An 18,402-nucleotide genomic window follows, 5' to 3' on the forward strand; every position below is an offset into this window, starting at 1 on the left:
GTATTAGTAAATTAATTTGAGATAATGTGTACAGATATCAGATACAAAATATTTATTTAAAAAATCAGTTAACATAACGTTGTTCTATACAAATAAATTTAAATGTCGTTCTCGTTTTACAACCTTATATTTACAGTTTCCAAACTATATTGGCATGCATAAATATGAGCTTTCCACACCCAGACTCAGTGTTTTGTATAATTTAATAATCATATTCTAGAGCGAGTGGATTCGAGTTCCACTGATGAGTCCTTGATTGAATATTCACAGGCGCAAGGTACTACACATACGAACATAGCGATGTACTTGTGTATTTCGCCGAGTGAGACAATTGGGAGGCAGAAGTAGGATTATGAAAATCCCCCAAAACCATCAATTTCCATTCTGATCTTCAAAATACGCTTTGGGCAAACTTTTTTCAGGACATCTTTCGAGCAAGTAGTCCAGCCAAATCTTCTTGTTGCTGTCGAAGATTTTAAGCTTCGACAGCGTGTTTGGAGAAATGGTGCCCTTTATAAAGTTGAACGGAATCGCAAAGAGCCACGGTGCTAGACACGGAAAAAATCAGTTGTATTAAATGCAGTGAAACATGTACATCATTTATAATACAGATGTATTCGTAGATAGTGAATTATCTACTGGTCCATTCATTGAATGACGACAGCAAGTAAGCAAATTTGCTAGAAATATGTCTTACGTTACACTTCAAATTCAGCGATTTTACGGATTAACTATACATACTACGTTATTTCATACATATGAATGAACTCGTATGTACATACGTAGCATAATAATACATGTCTGAATGCATATTGCTTGGCACATTCACTTATGTACGCCTTGACGAGTGCGTATTGCTTGTGTTGCTTGTGTACTTCCTAGTATGTAAAACTTGATATTGCTAATTGAGTGAATTGATCACAACTTCGAAGTTAGTTACGCAATAAATAATTATGTACACACGAATAATTACGTATTCATCAAATGTTTCCTACTATCGTGTCCTATTTTTACAACTATTCACCTATTTACATGCTTAAAATTAGTACATGTGCTTACCGTTTACAATAACAATGGATTTCAACATTTCCGGGTAGTTTTGCTCCAAAGCCTTGAATCCGTTGTAAAGGACCTTTAGTGCTGCATAACGAGTACAAATTAGTGTCCAACACTTAATTAGCGATACAAATTTAACTACATATATGTAAACTTGAGACTAACATGGAATGTGTGCAGCCTGATAGTAGGAAATTCCTCCAAGATCAAAAATAGCAGTGCACTGACGTAGCCCATCAGAAGTGGCCTTTTGAAACGCATCCTCAATCAAACGATATCCCCAACGCAGCAGATCTTCTCCGTATCCTTTCTCCACCCAACACCTTGCGTAACATGTCAAATTGATTGAAAGTGAAATTACTTGAAAAGCATGGTTGAACTCTGTATAACCTGTGGTTCCATTTGCCGAATGGAATATGTACAACTGCAACAAGAATCTTTTAAAGTTTGACTGCGAAGAAATTGATTAGAACTTAAATATTGAAGAATTTGCACACCTGGTCCTCCATTTTTGTCGAAACCTGGTATCGAGTATGGTAGATCTTTATGCAGATACTCTGGAGATTTCCATTCAAAAATGTGGTCCATTCGATGATCCTTCCTCCATTGCATGGACTGAATATATACACAAAAGCACTCATCAACAACTTCATTTTAACTGTGTGAAAGAAATAAGAGAAAGTGTAAAAAAAAGTGCATACGGATCTCAGCATATTTTCTGCAGCTTCAATATTAAACTCCCGAGCTATTGGGGAAGTTTAGAATAATTGTATATATAATTTTACATATGTACAAAATAAAGTAGGTGTGTAATTTACATACCTATAAGAAATCGGATGAGTGTCATTTCCTCCAGATTCAGATCGCCAACTTTTTTCTTGAACTAGTAAACAAAACTTTCGGGTTACACCAGTCTGCATAAAAAATTGTAAATATTTTGTCAACTAAATACCTCAGAAAGAATCTTTCTTTCTTGATCATTTTTTGTTTCAATTATCATTTTCACGCTTTAGCACAAAACACAATGAGTTGTGAGCGAGTAAATAATTAAGGAGATTTAAAAAAGTGAGAATCTCAGAAATGTCAGATTTGCATACAAGTGAGAAAGTGTGAGAGGTGCACTTTAGGAAGGCCAAGCGTAAACTGAACGGCATGACACATGACACTGGAAAGTAGTTAATCGAGTTAATATTGAACACAGTGTGCTTGAACTTGGTCACATTGACTTGTTTTCTTGTGATAACATGGATGCACAAAGTGTTCATTACAAATATTTAATCTCTCGATGATTGTACCCCTGTAAAGTACATCCGTCTATGTACATATGTACTTTGTAAGGGTACTCGTAGCAAGAAGATCATAGTGATTATACTATAAAGGAAGAACACTTTAAAGGAAGTTCCTACTAAATACGAACTTCCTTTAAAGTGTTCTTCCTTTAAACTGGTTTAGTGCGTTGTCAGTTTTCAAAATACTTATTCATTACCCTTGAAGGAAGATTTGTATAGAATTTTGTCTCAACAGTCTCAATATTATTCCAACAATTGAGGTCATTTCGTGTACTTATATTAGTATCACATTTAAAATCGTGCAAGAATGTATTTAATTCCTAATAATTTCTATCTTGACAATATGCATGTTGACTAAGTTCGCGTCTGTGTGTTAGTGTAAAAGTAGATAAAATGCAAAATTGCTATATGCTAGTACAGATAAACGACGGGCTACCGTATTTATGCATCCTTTGTTTGTTTTAAATATGTACATACATGAACGCCTATCTCTTACAGCTTTACTTATGAATTTATTGAAGTTCATGTTCAAGTTGAATACAAATGTGAGAAATTTAACTTAGCAAGTTCGAAACTTTTGTGACCATCCTGAGTCGACAACGAATATCGTATCATTCGCTGAAGGCAGATTTTATTAAGCACTTTTTAAGTAATCCGAAGGTATTGCAGAATCTGGCATGAGCTGTCGCAGAGCAGGAAGCCACTTTTCTCTCTCAGAGTTGAACACTTGTATTTTACCCAGCGTTTTGGGAGATAGGATGGGTTTGATGAAACTAAATGCGATGGAAAACATCCAGGGAGCTATATAAGATAAGCATAATGTAAACGTCATGTTGCTCACTTTTATAGCATAATTCTCATATCAAAATTACCATTAACAATAATAAGCGACTGTAAAATCTCTGGGTAATTTTGCTCCAAAGATTGAAAGGCAGCGTACAAAACCTTCAAAGCTATTTATACATTTGATGATGTTGATGAAAATAATATTTTACTTTTATAAGATATGCACATAAGTTATAAAATTACTTGGAACATGGGAAACTTTGTAGTATGTGAGGGTCTCGATGCCCAAAATTGCGACGATTTTCTTGTTGTTCCTCGACTTCATCTCTCTGAAGGCTGTCTCGAGAATTCGATAACCATAAAGCGTCGTTTCTTCTTGTTTTCCTCTCTCAACCCAATATCGTGCCAGCCATGTACCAAGTGGAACCCACAGGACTTTTTATTACATGGGTATGCAAATTATTCATTAGAGGACATAATTCCATATTACTATATTAAATATGTATATCTATACCTGGTCCACCATTGTGATTAACACCTGTAATTTTAAAAATATGATCTTCTTCTTTTGCTTCAGAAACCACCCAATTCAAATAGTTGTCAATTCCAATTGTTTTTCTCCATTCTACAGACTGTAACAGACAATAGGGGTTTGATATGTATTAATTAGTATGTTCTGTATGTGGTGCATCATATTAGCTACATATCTACTTATACAAGTTGAAACTTTGTAATTACGTTTCTCATCATTTCTTCTGCTAAATGTATTTTAAATTCCCGAGCTGTTTGTTTAACACAAAGACATTTATTATGAATAATATATGGATATACATATAGTCAAAAAGAAGAAAACATTCATGTACATATTTATGTATGTACCTGTCAGAAATCGGAGGCATGTATCTTCGTCTTGTTCCAAGTCGGCAACTCTTGATTGAAACTGAAAATAATTAACAAATGGTTCAAAATAATTCAATCAGTGGAGCGTGGGAATACTGATTTCTGAATTTCACCTACATAAATGGTTATAGTTATGCATATAATAAATATGTACTTATGTACATTCACTTATGGTTTACCTCTCTCAATAGTCGCAGTTCACACTCATCACAGTCGTTACTTTTAGGCATTACCATTTCGATTCTGAATAAATCACACGGTTAATAATCATAAGAAATTTCGGATCAAGGAAGGAGGCAAATTCCCGGAAAATTATCTGAAATATTTAATTTAACGAACGATGAAATTATTTTAGCGTGCTGATAAATTCATGCGCAAAGTTGAAATGGCATACATTCTCATGTTTCGTTTCGATTGTACTTTGAACTTAATTGACATTTGCATACGATTTACATATTCCATTAATTGCGTCTCAAACTATATGAAGTGTATCAAAAAAGTTCAGTAAATGAATGTTTGATAACGATAATGTCACACACGAAGTATGTAATTCACGTACTTTGCCTTATGGTGAGACCATACTTTTCTTTAGTGCGTCTATTTATCTCAAAATCAATATGACCGATTGAAGTATAAATACAGACAGTACCACTTATAAACTTTAATAGACACTCATATGAATTTATGTACGATGGTACTTGTAATGAGACACATTTCATCGTGTCAATAAAATTCTGTTATGGGATGTGTATTGCGATACAAATTCGATGTGATTATTGATAAAGATCGATTGAGACTTGCTTTTTTGGTTGCATGAAAAATGGAGAACTTGGGAACCCAATAACCTCAAGGCTTCGCGGAAGATAGAATTTGTTATTACGTGCATTGTCCCTTGTTTCACCCTCTTTTAAATACATAACTTGCCGACTATTATATCAACGTATGATATGGTGTTATCGGGATTCTAAAAATTTTCCTACTGACCTTTGCCTGGAATTTAAAGCAAACAAGGATATAAAATTCACTCACTCTAACTCTGTCTGTCCAACGTCCTTAAAAATGATCTTGTTACACGATACATATGAATAAGTAAATCTAAGTAAGTAAAGTAAATCTATAAGTAAATAAGTACAGATATATCTATAAGTAAATCTATCGACTATGAATTGAAGAAATTCGTCAAAAGTATTTCAGTTGAGTTGATGAACTTGTAAGCTTTGATAAGATGTATCAATGAAGTTACATGAGGTTAGCTAGGTTGTTTACTAGTCAAGGAATATTTATTGAACTGGCAAGGCTTTATATGAACTTTAAATTCCTCAACAAACTGAGAATGAGTCTTTCCCAGTTTATTAGGCTTTAGTAACAATGAATGGTTCAATGCTTATGAGTTTCCTTATGCTATGTATGCATCTAACAGGCTGAGTTATCGTGCAACGAAAACATTATAATGTACAATTAACAGAGTATAATTGTAATAACTTATGGATAAGTGTAACATGAAGATATGTAAGCATTTATGTAGTGGCATAGCATCCTTCATATTATCTTCCTTCAATTGGACCAATTTAGAATATATTTCGTTGTTGCTGCTCCAAAACTTCCTTGTTTCGTGTACTGAGATGAGTAGAATCTTGTAGTTTCCAGCGGTGATGCTATTCGCGTTTAATTAAATTTATATGATTTCACCCTGTACATACATGTAAATGAACGATTAGACGAAATTAAAAAAAGTTTTACCGTTCCATGAGAAGCTTTATCCATAATTGCATTGAGAATACTGAATCTCCGTTTGAACAAGTAATGCTCAAAGTCAATTGAAGTCAAGTCTTTAAAAATGTGTTCGAGCAACGCATTTTCTCTGCACGTCAGAAAAAAAGATTACGATACATTTTAATTAAACGAATTCTGTCCTTTTCATACTTATATAAATACGAACTTATGTATGTGCGTTTACCTTGTGCCTTTCTTTGTGGGGAAGTAATCTTCCACATCCAATTCCACACTGTCTGAATTGACATACTCGGAATTACGGAGAAGGTCATCCTCTATTGCGGATATGTCATTAGTGCGAATTAATTAATACGTGCATTGAATTCGTTTTCAAAGTTGAAAGTATTAGAACAGAAATCTTTTGAAATCATAAAGCTTAAATATAATATGTAAGAATATTACTCGCGTCTTCTTCTTCTACATCTTTCTCCTCGTAGGGCTTGTTCATTTCTATGTATTTTTCATGACCTTCCAAGTAAATTAGGGCCTCCTTCTGTTTCGTTATTGCAGCATCAGCCAATGTTAGTTGGAAATTGTCCACCAAGACGGCCACGAAGAGGCTGAAATCGCGCAAAAAATATTTTTATACCTTAGACTCGGTCATCCTTAAATTGTTAATAGTTAAAAGATAGAGAGTTAAATATGTAGTTATGAGTGAAGTCCTACTTCAAAAAGACGAAATATTCAATAACGATGTAGCAGAACAAATATGTAAACATAATCCAGTACTGTTTGGCTTTCTCTTCTGACTCTGTGTCAATTACATCGAGCAATTCGAACCAGTCATCCAGCGTCAGTAATTGGAAGAGGGTCACAAAAGCATATCCGATCGTCCCAAAATGAGCTGGAGACTCTTCAAAGAACAAACCTCTGCCAAGGACAGCAAACACAACTAAAAATAATGAGAACTTTTGCAAACTTTTGCAAACAGAGTCTAATTAAGTTGAGTAAAGTAAGTAGTATAGCATACAAATAAAAAGAGACATCAAAACTGCAATGGACCCCATGCTCAACATGGAGTGGAAAACCGTAGTAACTACAACCTGTAGATTTGGCAAGAATCTAGAAATTTAAAATATGTCTTAAAAAATGTGTTTGAACGTATGTATATGTGCATATCCAAAGATATCTAACTTTATGACACGGAGGAGCCTTAACGCCTGCAAGAGATACAGCAAAACTGGATTAGTAACTATTTTTTTCTATTACTTTCTAGTGCATAAATGCTTACACGAAGACTCTTGATGGTTTTAAACCCAATGTTCTGATTCAATTCTGTGGCAAGAGCTAACGTTTTCGTTATCAGTTCCACCAAGACCTCCCTGTAACAATATAACAAAAAGAAACTTACTTATTGCATGTTGTGTGACACTTTTATAGTGTGCTTACACTATATGAACAACAATGATAAAAATATCCAAAAGATTCCAGAGCTTTGTGAAATAAGTTCCTTTGTAAATCATTATTTTGAAAATCGCTTCTACCACGAAGATTCCAATAATGCAAGAGTCCATAACTTGAACCGGATATACTAAAAAATAGACAGTAGTTGCATTACAGCCACTTACGTCATATTATCTTGAATTGGTTTTCAAGAGCTTACCATATCGAATCAAAATGGGTTCAAAGGTAAGGATAAAGATTCCTAAAATTTATATATGCAATGTTTTTTAATAAGTGGTGCATATGCACAATTAACATGGATGAAGACATTTGCATTTCTTGCTTACCCACAGTGCTCACAATGACTGTGATCAGCATAAACTGGATAAAAAAATTGCTATTGATAAAATCATACAGCATTTGTCTCTTTTCATCTGCATTGTGAAGGTGTCTTTCCCGATTTTTCTTTTCCTCAAAAGCATCCCTCAAGGCCTGTTGCTCAACTTTATCCTACAAATTCCAACTGGAACTTTAAAAAGTTTTCGCATAAACCCCAATTTCGCAAAAGGCTCATCAAAAGAAGCTTAAAAAAGAAGGGACTAGGAAACGAGGATCAGCACCAAGATGTAGGATTTTAAAGAATATGTACAATGGCAGGCATGCATGATTATATCTGCATACTCGATACTACACACATATGTACTTATGTAGCTTACATCGCATAGCCCCAAAATTTCTTCAAATTCTTCATCATTGATATTTGTCCGGGTTCGAAACATTTTCACTGCAGACTTTGCAACATATTTTGGGTCAGCTAAATTAGTCATTTTGTGGTTATTCGCGACCTCGCGTTAAAAAATTTAACGAGTAAAAACCAACCTAAGACCCTCTTGAGGTTCGGATACACAATTGCCATTCTTTCCTCCTCCTCCTTTTGCGTCCGAAGAAATATCGCATTCATTTCCTTTGCCACATCCAAATTATCATCCTTGGGATCCGTTACGTCATGTTCCGTCCTTGTTTCGTCATCGTCCGTCGCCGCGGTGGAATTTTCCTTTTGGTCCCGTCCAGATTCTTGATCTCGTTCATCTTCCCACAACCCTTCTGCTACCAATTCGTCCGATTCCCTCTTACGACGCTTGACCCCGATTTGTGCAAATCTCGCCTGCATAATCTCGTCCAGATCAGTATGCTCTCGTAAAACCTGAGGCAAGACAAGACGATTAAAGTCATTTTATGGACATGCTAGACAAATATGTATGAAATCGAACCAAGTTTCAGTTCAGATCAACGAGGTTGTCCTGATCATAAAACGATAACAATTAAGAAAATTAAACTAAAAATGCATTTACTTGAAGTTTGCGATGCTCCCCGTGCAAGCATTTGAGCATTTCGTGCACTCGGACTCTTTGGAGAAAGCTCTGCAATAATGGAGAAATTAGAATTGTGATTGCACATAGCGAGGGGAAAATGCAGGTTAGGACCAATTTTTTCATATCTTGACCCACCTGCCACCGAACTTGGAGCTCATCTTGCCACTTCTGGTCAGCACTAACGTCTTCGTTCAGATCGGCAAACCGATCTGCCTGGCTTCGTGATTGACTCGGTTTCTTCATGCTCAATTTAATTTGTTAATAAAAGTGAATATCAAGGGAATGTAATCCTCAGTGCGATGCAAATTGACCTCTCGCTTCTAGTAATCATGAAAAAATATTCTGATGAAAAAAATCTCATAAAATGATCGCAAGGCAATTTTGTCGTTATAGTACAAATTCAGAGACAGTAACTTGATAAGGGGTTGCGCAACGTGAGCACTTTTTTCGATTTTTTAAATTTTTAAAAAGCTGGTGGTCCGGACCACCAGCTCCTGATTGGTTTTTAGGTTTCCATGCAAAATTTAATTGAGTTTCCCCTCAAATTTACTTAGTGATTTAGCTTAGTGATTAATTTTTTTCAAAATTTAATTTTTCAAAAAAAAAATAAAACGCCCAAAAATATAGAGAATGAAATGATGACACCAACTTCCACCACTGCTGCCAATCTCTCCACCCATGATGACCAACATTGCCCGATATCCACATGCCCAGGAGCTAGCAACACAGACCAATGGATACTATGCGACCACTGCCAGAAATGGTATCACACAGCATGTGTCGCCGTGGTCATCATACCGGAGGAGGAATGGCTTTGTCCAACTTGCGTCATATCCGTCACATCTTCACAATCTCAAGTCACTCCATCATCCCTCAACACAACGACTACCACCAAGAAAAAGCACATAATCGCCACAACACAATATTGGCTGAAATCCAACCTCGTTGAAGATCCTCTCGGCCTAATTCCAAAATCCGAAATAGTCGCACGTTACGCCCATCATATTCAAACATCGGGAGAAGGAAGAGTTGTCGATGCCACCGTGGGAAAGTATATTCTTCAACTCTTCCCCAGCACAAAATTTTCTCGTCCCCCGACTCGAGGCGCAGCCAACGCATACATTGGAATCAGATGGAAGGATCAACCACCACTACTCCCACATGCTCCAAGAAATTGGGGTGCTGAGTTATCGCAACTGAAGAATACAGTACCCACGCTGAGAAGAGTCCCAAAAGGTGCAAGGATGGAAGTAGCTAAAGCCCTTGCAAAAATAATAGAGGAAGTGACCACCACAAACTCGGAGGAATCATGGTTCAAACTTTTCTCGTTTCCATACGCAGTCGTCCCTGTTCCCACCAAATCTGACAAAGTTAAAAATTTAACAACATGGGTGAAATCAAGAGTTCTGCAGTGGTTTGTAACACCCTCGAGACCACGACCACAATTCGCCAAACCCTCACGTCCTCAAGAAACTATTGCAAAGAAGGTGGAAGCAAAATTGGCAGACGGCGATGTACGGGGTGCAATTCGTTTATTGACCTCTGATGACACAATTGCCCCAAATAATCAAGAAACCTTGGATGCCCTCATCACTAAGCATCCCCCACATCCAGAGCCAACTTATTTCCCGAACGCACCGGACAAGGCAGAAGTTTTGGCCCCTGTTGATCCCAAAGAAGTCCTCATCGCAATCTCTAGTTTCGCTCCAGGATCGGCAGGAGGACTTGACTCTCTTCGCCCTCAGATTTTGAAGGACCTCGTCATCTCAGAGAATGGAGAACCTGCGACCAATTTACTAAACGCGATGCTAAAATTTTTAGATCTTGTTCTCAGGGGAGACGTGCCAAAATCTATTTGCCCAATCTTCTTCGGGGCTTCCATGACCGCACTTAGAAAGAAAACTGGGGGCATTCGTCCTGTCGCTGTCGGCAATACATGGCGTCGTCTCATCTCGAAAATTGCCGTCGCCCGTATGTCATCTACTCTGGTCGAGATTTTCTCCCCTCATCAACTAGGAGTGGGGATTAAAGGAGGCGCTGAAGCTGCAGCCCACGCAGCACGTATTTACTGGAATTACTCACATGATAGCCCCAAGGCTTTTTTAAAATTGGACTTCCGTAATGCTTTCAATGAAATCCGACGAGACACACTTCTCCAAATCATTCGAGAAAAATTCCCAAATTTCTACCGTTTCGTGAGCCAGGCCTACTCCTCCCCCTCGGAAATTTTCTTCGCGGGAACACCCATCTCCTCCCTTTGTGGGGTTCAACAAGGTGATCCACTCGGACCAGCTCTCTACGCTCTCGTGATCCAACCAATTGTGGACTTGATTGACACAGAGCTGAATATGTGGTACTTAGATGACTCAACCATTGCTGATTCGCCGGAGAAAGTCTTAATGGCAATGCAAACCATCACACGTATGGGGACAGAAGTCGGTCTGCACCTTAACACTACAAAATGTGAAGTGGGAATTCTGGGTGTAGTCGACGACCAAACTCGTGACGAAATTTTTGAGCTATTTCGTTCAACAGCTCCGGGGATACAAAAGATCTCTCCTGAAAGTGCTATGCTGTTAGGTGTTCCACTCACCGATGAAGCCATTCCTACAATACTAGGAGCCAAAACCGAGGAAATGGAAAAAATTAGCACGCGGCTACTCAAACTCTCCTCCCACTCAGCCTTTTTCCTTCTCCGTGCCTCCATCTCAACACCTCGTCTAATATACTTTCTCCGCTGTGCACCGACATGGAGAAGATTTGACGCCCTTACTCTTTATGATGCCAAATTAAAAAATGCTATGGAGGGAATCATCAACTGTTCCCTTTCCCCTCAATCCTGGTTACAGTCCTCTCTACCCGTCAACAAAGGTGGTCTTGGGGTCAGACACGCTATAGATGTGGCGATTCCGTGCTTTCTAGCGTCTATCTATAGCTCCCTGCCTCTTGCGGAACGCCTACTTCCACCACATTTACATGGCATCGATACCGCCATCCAAGAAGGAGAGGAACGCTGGAAATCACTTGGTTCATCGCCACTTCCTCCACTCGAGATACGAGGTATCCAGGCAATATGGGAAATACCACAACAGGAAGGTGTAATCAATCACCTCACAACTAATGCGACTACATTAGAAGACAAAGCCCGCTATCACGCCATGTCACAACCCAATGTTGGAGCGTGGCTCAACGCTATCCCCTCTCCTCAACTCGGCACACATCTTCCTAATGAGACGTTTCGCATCGCCGCCGCTCTTCGACTACGCTGTGACATCTGCCAGCCCCACAAATGTTCTTTTGGTGAACAAGTGTCCACGAAAGGCTATCATGGTCTCAGTTGCAAAAATAGTGCTGGACGTCACTCCCGTCATGCCGCAGCCAACGATGTCATCGCCAGAGCCCTCAGATCTGCAGGAGTCCCTATAATTAAAGAACCAGCCGGGTGTGCCCGTGAAGATGGGAAACGTCCAGATGGTCTCACACTTATTCCATGGGCAAGAGGAAAATCGGTAGTGTGGGACTTCACGTGTTCCGATACATTTGCACCATCGTACCTCCCACAAACTAGTATTCGCCCAGGAGTAGCAGCTGAGAAAGCAGAGGACCGGAAGAAGAAAAGATATGAACAACTTATGGACAGTTTCCTTTTTGTCCCAATAGCCATCGAAACAACAGGGATTTGGGGTAAAGATGGCTTGTCATTTATTAAAGAAATCGGGTCCAGAATCACAAACATCACAGAAGAGAAGAGGGCGACATCCTTTTTATTGCAGAGAATGAGTATCACTGTTCAAAGAGGGAATGTAGCATCCATTTTAGGATCCCTTCCAAAAGGACACAAACTGGAGGAGATATTTATGTTATAAAGAATTTCATTTATATATCTATTGTAGTTATGCTAATATTATGGATTACAATTATGTATTATGATAAAGTACCCAAAAATTATCAACACTCAAAAAAAAAAAAAATTTTTTTGCTATTTAAAAAAAATCGCCCACGTCGCGCAACCCCTTATCAAGTTACTGTCTCTTTAACAACCCTGGTACAAATTCACCTCTTTATCATGTTCCAAATAATTTAGGGTAGTCATTCAAATACAAATTTGTGTGTTCGCATCGCAACATAACTTTTTCGAAATTGCGAATTTCGGAAATAGAGGTGGAGATAAATGTACGAAGCGAAAGCAGGAGGTGAAACTGGTTGACGGTGAAACTTTCACTTTCACGCTGATGCTTTCTCACTCTGTGCATACGTAGATTTTCAGTGTACAAACTCCACCGCCAGTCTCAAAACCGGGGTTTGTGTAAAAAATTTGCAAATGTTGAATTTATTATTACTACTACACGTTGTAGGAATTCGCACATTTCACATCTAAAATTCGTCCTCTATTGATAACCTTGTTCTAATCGTGACACATTCCTCGAATTTTAGTCTCTGGATCTTTTGTCTTCCCCCATTTGAAGGTGTGGACGTGGACAACAGATTTTTGGTATTCTGTGGATTGATTTGCACAGGCAAGTGTAATAAAATATCATAAATTATCATAATTGCATTTTAATGTGGCCAAGACTCAATTCGTAATGAGTTACAGAAAGAACTATTAAAATTAATGAGCATATGTATTAATTCACGAGTAAAACCACATTATTTTTGTGTTGGTTGGTGGGTTCATTCAGAGGTAATTTGTTGTTTGCAATTTCGTCAGGACTTGTGATCCGGTTAGAATTATAAAAACGCCAGGTGAAACCTATTTGAAAGTTTATCCGGTGAATTATCGTCGAGCAAGTTTAGATGTTTTGATATTTATTGTTATTTACTATTTTAAAGTCTTTTATATTTATTTCATTGTATAGATTCAGTCATGGGGATTGCCGACTATGCTTCGGCGTCGTGGGAGGCTATGAAAGAGCTGAAACATCCCTACTATCTAGTCAACATTCTCTTAAGCTTATCCTATCCAATTTGTAAACTTATCCCCCCAGTTTGCACCTTTGTTTTCGAAGGAGAATGTCAATTTGAAGGGAGAGAGACAGAAATCCTTTTCTTCATGCTGCTCATTGTGATGGCGAGGGCGAGAAAAACGGGATCCATGACCATGGTGGCCTACTTAACAAATTCATTCATGTACTGCAAAGTTGCAAATGCTGCACTCTGGTTCTTTGCGTACAAACCCTATGGATTGTTCTTCATTGTTCTCTTCTTGCGTAAGAATTATTTACTACATTCAATTTTGAGTTTACCCTCCAGCTTGAGCTAGTTTGGTTATATTCCAAATCTAATATCACAGTTCAGGGACTTGTACTTCCCCAACCAACATATAAAGGGCCTCAAAAAATCACATACTTTAGAGATGGAAAGACTTTCAAAGACGAAATCACACGGGACAAGAAGATGACTTGGTTGATTGAATTTTATACAGCGTGGAATCCTTCATGTGTCAATTTTGCACCTTTGTTTGCCGAACTGTCAAACAAGTAATTAAATACGAAAGTAGAACATTATAAATATAGTGATATATTCTGACATCTAATTAATTCATGATTATTTATTCAAATTAGATATGCGCTGGAAAATTTCAAGTTTGGGAAGATTGACTTGGGACGCTACCCAGAAATTGGAACCGAGTTTGGAATTTCTGATTCAGCTTTCTCCAAACAACTGCCCACCCTGATTCTGTTTCAAGAGGGAAAGTCGTCTTTATACAGGCCATTTGTCGATTCAGCTGGGAAACTGATCAAGTTCCATTTTAACAAAGATAATATTATCAATGTTTTCGATCTCAATAATGTGCACACAGAGTGCAAGAAAGTAACTGAAGATAAGGCAAAGAACAAAAAAGTTGGTGGGAATACAAATTCTCACATAAAAGAGGATTAAATTAATCTAAAAATTGTATCATCAAGAGTTTATATGAGTACTAAATAATTGTCAAAATATACCTATGCATTTAGTTTCGTAATAGAAGAGTGTGTAGCATTAGTCACCTCAGCTAATTAACATTAACGAAATTTAGCCTTATCGAAACGAATGTCTCGCAAGCGTCGTCCTTATTTAAAGTTTAATCTATAATTTTCCATATTTCCAAAGAATACATGTGTAGTTCCCTTTAGTTTGTCATTTTAGTTCGTGTTTGAAATGTTTTGTAAAAATTATGAGGAAATAATTAAGTTATGCAATAAATCCATGTTCATTGTTATGTATGGTTTTTACTTACTGTACTCATTAGAATAAACAGTGTTGAAACGAGACAATTGCGCTTTTTATTCGTTTTTGTGACATAAATTGCGTAATAATGCATATAATACTGATTGTCGACATAGCACTGCAAAGGAAACAACATAGGTCTGTATGTATGTATAAGGAGTCGTACACTATAGCTGCTCCATTGTGACTGGATATGCAAATGGTTTAGATGGAACGTTCCTATGACCAATAATAATAATTATGATCTCATCTCTGGACAAATATGCACGAAAAAAACTGGAAAATTTTATATACCGTTCAAAAAATGGACATGTTTTCATGTGGTTGATCATACGCCCAGGTTCCCCAAATTTCCATGTGCGAATTGGCGAAAATGCAGAAGAAAATATCCATTTCTGAAATGAGAATAAATTCGACGATTAAAATCTACCAATGAATATGTAATCAAAGTACTAAAATTAAATATATGCACGACAAACTTTTTCTGCGACTTCCCAACCAAGTTGTCCGTCTGGGTTTTTCTCCCACTGCAAAACTACGATCCCTCGGTCAACCACCACGCAGGAACATGCATCTCGAAGGATTTGGTTGGTCAAGGACAAAGAGTTGAGACTACATACATACATACATTACATATATAATTGATTAGTAATGCTTGAGCAACATATTGATTCAAATGTACAAAGGGTCGGCGTTACCTAAGTGGGTCGAGATATTTCGTTAGATGCACCAACAATTCAAAAGGAAGACTAGAGAGTGAGACCATGTTTTCGTCAGTCTTTGAGGTGACTTCTTGGGTAATATCCAAATCTGTAGATTACAAGAAAAATGTATGAATGTACAATGAATCAATCTTACTACATAACATATGTAAGTATTGAATACACACTCAAGTTTTGTGACTTTGTGGAGGAGTGTAGAGAGCTGGAAGTATTATGAGTATCTTGGCTTGTAGATTTCTGACGAACACAAAATGAATCTGATGTACGATTGTAAATCACATTGTAATTTTCGTCGATAGGTTGCATTCGCTCAAGACCGAAATCGCATCCCAGCGTCGCCATTGGGCATCGTGTAAACAACCTATGCACATAAGGCATATTCAAGCTTAGCCGTTACATCAATCACACAGTGAAGACTGAAAACGTCATTAATTGGAGAATAAATCATAAAATGCTTTGAATTGCTTAGGAATTGTCTACCCTTTCTCCGCAGGTTAAATGACTTTTTAGTATGCAAGTTTTACAAGGTTCAATAATATGTACAACGAACCAGCCATTCAGTTGGGTATGAATGTGACTGTGAATGTGACTGAAGTGGTCCGGAAATTCATCTCGTCTAAATTCTCTGCAGCACCTTTATATCATAAATCATATCTTTTAGTATGATTGTGGAAACATTAAATTGAGTATTGTAAAATTATTTAAATTACATGAAAGTGAACAGGGCATCTGGTTTCCTGTGACATTTTGTTCTCACTTCCACCATCAAACTCAGGTCCACATGTTTTTTTCTTATCGCACCACTACCACCGTTTTCATGAGATTCGTTTTTATAATGTCCGTTAGCTACCCCGTTTTCTGAGCACCCATTGTTAGAAGACTTGATTGATTCTATAGTAGGACCATTTTTAGTAGCACCGATATCAATCATGTTTCCAAATTGTATCCCATTTTGATTGCTGTCTACGGATTGAGCCACATTTAAGGATTTGAGTTTGTTGCAAACACTTTCTTGTAGTCCGGGGGGGCATTTTTTCCAACCCCATGGAGAATCAGAACTTTCGGATTCAGTAGCAAGTTCGGATTCTGTAGATTCAGAGTGATCATTATCCAGATTATGCTCAATTATTGCCTGGTTTAGAATTGATTTTGGTATTCTGAGTCCAGAAACACCCAATGGCATGACTGGGTTACGATCATTCATGTATGTTTTGAGCAAGCAACGCAGCGTCGGTGGGACAAATTCTTTCCATGCAGCCAACGTTTTCTGGTCTCTTACCGTAGAAGCGACATCTACAGAAAATCGCAAGATGATGAGTGATCTGATAAGACATAATCTTGGGATTTAAAATAATTTTGGCATACCCAACTGAGCAGTATTCATATGGAATGGTTGAGTTTTTCCTGGAGGCAAAGGCCACCTGTTCCATTCCATTGTGCAAACCAAGACGCTGTTAAGTTTAGAAGTCAAAGAAAACCTTTAGTCTGACAAATTTTGTTTTCATTGTATGTAGCAGAAGGTGAATATTTATAAAAAAATGTTCAGACCTTGCAGGACACGTTGCCAAATGTGGCCCCCTCTTTCTTCTCTCCATTACAAGTGGACAGCCAAAAGTGCTGTTTATACACGGAAGTCGTACTTTGGGACAGAGAAGTTCATGTTCGTAAGTTTTGCACTGGTGGAATTGATGACCACATTGCAACCTGCAGCGGATTATGGGACAGCAGACGTACTCCTCTCCACGCGACTTTCTCAAACTTTTCATCTTGTTGCATTGCACATAATTTATGCATTTCTCACAATGGTTAGAATGTATATCCACCTCCATAATATCGATCTATTTGAAATATTGTCGCCCAACTGCAAGAATCTCAATTTGAGATTAGCGAAGTTGTGTTTGATTGAGCTGGGATCATTTACTGCCTAAATGAACGTGATTTGTGCTGACGCATTACCACCAAAAATGGTTGGATCACAACCATCGAATACATTGCGATGATATCACAGATAAGGTTTAAATCGTAATAATATCTTGACTAACTAGTACATAAATTGAATAACTAGATATTTAATGATTTGGAGCTGAACTGAAGTGGACGACTGAATCAGCTGCTACTGCACAACTCTTTTAAAGCAGACAACCCTTTGCTCTCATGTCTCTGAAAACATGCTGCTGAAAACAAACTCAGGATCAGGAGAAGAAATATTGCGAATAAATTCCATATAGGAAAACTTTTATCCAACTTCCTCCAAAAAGAAAAGATAGAGCGGAAATCGTGTGCAAGTTTGTGGAGCGGTGCTAAGCTAAAATGTACGCTAGTTATTAGTTAGCCTTGTAATATGTCAAAAGTTACACCCAACAAATGAACATAGTCAAACTTGGCAAGTCAAGGGGAATGATTAGTATTGTGACCGGATGGATACCGGATCTTGTAAAAGAGGCAGAATTAGAAGTGGAAAGCAGTAAAACCACTGAAATTGCATTCATTGTTCGTGTCAATGGATGCAGCCTGAGGCAACAAAGAAGATGAGACTCGATTCTATCTATACAACATGACACACACAAGTGCATAAGTACGTACATACGTAATGTAGCGAGTAAGTAAGCTTAACGAGAGCCAGGCTAACCAACAAACCAAATAGCGAGAAGAAGATGCGAGTTCAACGAGGATAATGATGAAGTCATGATGAAAATGCAGTCAAGTGAACAATCACTACGCCATTATTTTGTCAAAGCATTACATTGCTCATCATTCGTGTCGTGGTCTGTTCTGGTTTGTGCTCAACCTTTTTTCAGTCTTGGGCTTGGGCTGCTATATATGTAGCTAATTATTGTCTGAGCACTGAGCACATGCAAGTGACAAAAACTCGCCAAAACTTTGAGCTTATAAGGAGAATCTTGCCTTATTATC

General features: G+C 37.7%; 5 protein-coding genes across 6 annotated transcripts; 1 reads left to right on the forward strand and 4 right to left on the reverse strand.

Moving 5' to 3' along the window:
* Nucleotides 1–37: 37 nt before the first annotated feature.
* Nucleotides 38–2,405, reverse strand: LOC110845844 (putative SEC14-like protein 6). The gene is made up of 8 exons (XM_022092366.2): nt 2,009–2,405; nt 1,879–1,939; nt 1,758–1,801; nt 1,554–1,671; nt 1,447–1,480; nt 1,222–1,379; nt 1,060–1,140; nt 38–548 (listed from the first exon to the last, which is right to left on the reverse strand). Exons 1-8 carry the CDS (start codon nt 2,054–2,056, stop codon nt 373–375), a joined length of 720 nt encoding a protein of 239 aa, XP_021948058.1. The 5' UTR covers nt 2,057–2,405; the 3' UTR covers nt 38–372.
* Nucleotides 2,406–2,835: 430 nt separating this feature from the next.
* LOC110847401 (putative SEC14-like protein 6) lies at nt 2,836–4,511 on the reverse strand. Of its 2 annotated transcripts, XM_022094342.2 has the most exons (8): nt 4,426–4,511; nt 4,211–4,347; nt 4,011–4,071; nt 3,870–3,913; nt 3,646–3,763; nt 3,375–3,566; nt 3,218–3,298; nt 2,836–3,146 (listed from the first exon to the last, which is right to left on the reverse strand). In XM_022094342.2, the coding sequence occupies exons 2-8, from the start codon at nt 4,265–4,267 to the stop codon at nt 2,980–2,982; spliced, it is 720 nt and encodes a 239-aa protein (XP_021950034.1). In that variant the 5' UTR covers nt 4,268–4,347; nt 4,426–4,511; the 3' UTR covers nt 2,836–2,979. The 2 variants fall into 2 exon arrangements, with proteins under 2 accessions (XP_021950034.1, XP_021950033.1); XM_022094341.2 differs by lacking the exon at nt 4,426–4,511 and having other exon boundaries at nt 4,211–4,419.
* A 774-nt stretch (nt 4,512–5,285) lies between these two features.
* On the reverse strand, nt 5,286–12,802 carry LOC110846834 (cation channel sperm-associated protein 1). Its single transcript, XM_022093674.2, has 16 exons — nt 12,618–12,802; nt 8,696–8,880; nt 8,540–8,608; nt 8,067–8,391; nt 7,904–8,001; nt 7,535–7,697; nt 7,408–7,449; nt 7,194–7,335; nt 7,036–7,126; nt 6,939–6,964; nt 6,775–6,866; nt 6,471–6,696; nt 6,207–6,364; nt 5,989–6,079; nt 5,772–5,892; nt 5,286–5,686 (listed from the first exon to the last, which is right to left on the reverse strand). Exons 2-16 carry the CDS (start codon nt 8,801–8,803, stop codon nt 5,600–5,602), a joined length of 1,839 nt encoding a protein of 612 aa, XP_021949366.2. The 5' UTR covers nt 8,804–8,880; nt 12,618–12,802; the 3' UTR covers nt 5,286–5,599.
* Nucleotides 12,803–12,896: 94 nt separating this feature from the next.
* On the forward strand, nt 12,897–14,811 carry LOC110846691 (thioredoxin-related transmembrane protein 2 homolog). The gene is made up of 4 exons (XM_022093517.2): nt 12,897–13,077; nt 13,417–13,767; nt 13,851–14,037; nt 14,122–14,811. The coding sequence occupies exons 2-4, from the start codon at nt 13,425–13,427 to the stop codon at nt 14,438–14,440; spliced, it is 849 nt and encodes a 282-aa protein (XP_021949209.1). The 5' UTR covers nt 12,897–13,077; nt 13,417–13,424; the 3' UTR covers nt 14,441–14,811.
* On the reverse strand, nt 14,801–17,886 carry LOC110846690 (F-box only protein 40). Its single transcript, XM_022093516.2, has 9 exons — nt 17,038–17,886; nt 16,855–16,940; nt 16,200–16,782; nt 16,040–16,123; nt 15,657–15,850; nt 15,466–15,577; nt 15,247–15,379; nt 15,062–15,162; nt 14,801–14,986 (listed from the first exon to the last, which is right to left on the reverse strand). Exons 1-9 carry the CDS (start codon nt 17,316–17,318, stop codon nt 14,935–14,937), a joined length of 1,626 nt encoding a protein of 541 aa, XP_021949208.1. The 5' UTR covers nt 17,319–17,886; the 3' UTR covers nt 14,801–14,934.
* Between the last annotated feature and the right edge of the window lie 516 nt (nt 17,887–18,402).

The sequence above is a fragment of the Folsomia candida genome, unplaced genomic scaffold, assembly GCF_002217175.1.
Source record: "Folsomia candida strain VU population unplaced genomic scaffold, ASM221717v1 Fcan01_Sc003, whole genome shotgun sequence".
Lineage (NCBI taxonomy): Eukaryota > Metazoa > Arthropoda > Collembola > Entomobryomorpha > Isotomidae > Folsomia > Folsomia candida.

Coding starts and splice junctions, on each gene's coding strand:
- LOC110847401 (XM_022094342.2), bottom strand. CDS start 4,267: ATGGTAATGCCTAAAAGTAACGACTGTGATGAGTGTGAACTGCGACTA. Junction 3,764..3,869: donor CAGAAGAAATGATGAGAAAC/GTAATTACAAAG, acceptor TGTCTGTTACAG/TCTGTAGAATGGAGAAAAAC. Junction 3,567..3,645: donor TAATCACAATGGTGGACCAG/GTATAGATATAC, acceptor TGTAATAAAAAG/TCCTGTGGGTTCCACTTGGT.
- LOC110846691 (XM_022093517.2), top strand. CDS start 13,425: ATGGGGATTGCCGACTATGCTTCGGCGTCGTGGGAGGCTATGAAAGAG. Junction 13,768..13,850: donor CTTCATTGTTCTCTTCTTGC/GTAAGAATTATT, acceptor CTAATATCACAG/TTCAGGGACTTGTACTTCCC. Junction 14,038..14,121: donor TTTGCCGAACTGTCAAACAA/GTAATTAAATAC, acceptor TATTCAAATTAG/ATATGCGCTGGAAAATTTCA.
- LOC110846834 (XM_022093674.2), bottom strand. CDS start 8,803: ATGAAGAAACCGAGTCAATCACGAAGCCAGGCAGATCGGTTTGCCGAT. Junction 8,609..8,695: donor AGCTCCAAGTTCGGTGGCAG/GTGGGTCAAGAT, acceptor CCATTATTGCAG/AGCTTTCTCCAAAGAGTCCG. Junction 8,002..8,066: donor GAACCTCAAGAGGGTCTTAG/GTTGGTTTTTAC, acceptor TGACTAATTTAG/CTGACCCAAAATATGTTGCA.
- LOC110845844 (XM_022092366.2), bottom strand. CDS start 2,056: ATGATAATTGAAACAAAAAATGATCAAGAAAGAAAGATTCTTTCTGAG. Junction 1,802..1,878: donor ACTCATCCGATTTCTTATAG/GTATGTAAATTA, acceptor CTTCCCCAATAG/CTCGGGAGTTTAATATTGAA. Junction 1,141..1,221: donor TCAGGCTGCACACATTCCAT/GTTAGTCTCAAG, acceptor CTCGTTATGCAG/CACTAAAGGTCCTTTACAAC.
- LOC110846690 (XM_022093516.2), bottom strand. CDS start 17,318: ATGGAGGTGGATATACATTCTAACCATTGTGAGAAATGCATAAATTAT. Junction 15,578..15,656: donor CACAAAGTCACAAAACTTGA/GTGTGTATTCAA, acceptor TGTAATCTACAG/ATTTGGATATTACCCAAGAA. Junction 15,163..15,246: donor GTTGGGAAGTCGCAGAAAAA/GTTTGTCGTGCA, acceptor TTCTCATTTCAG/AAATGGATATTTTCTTCTGC.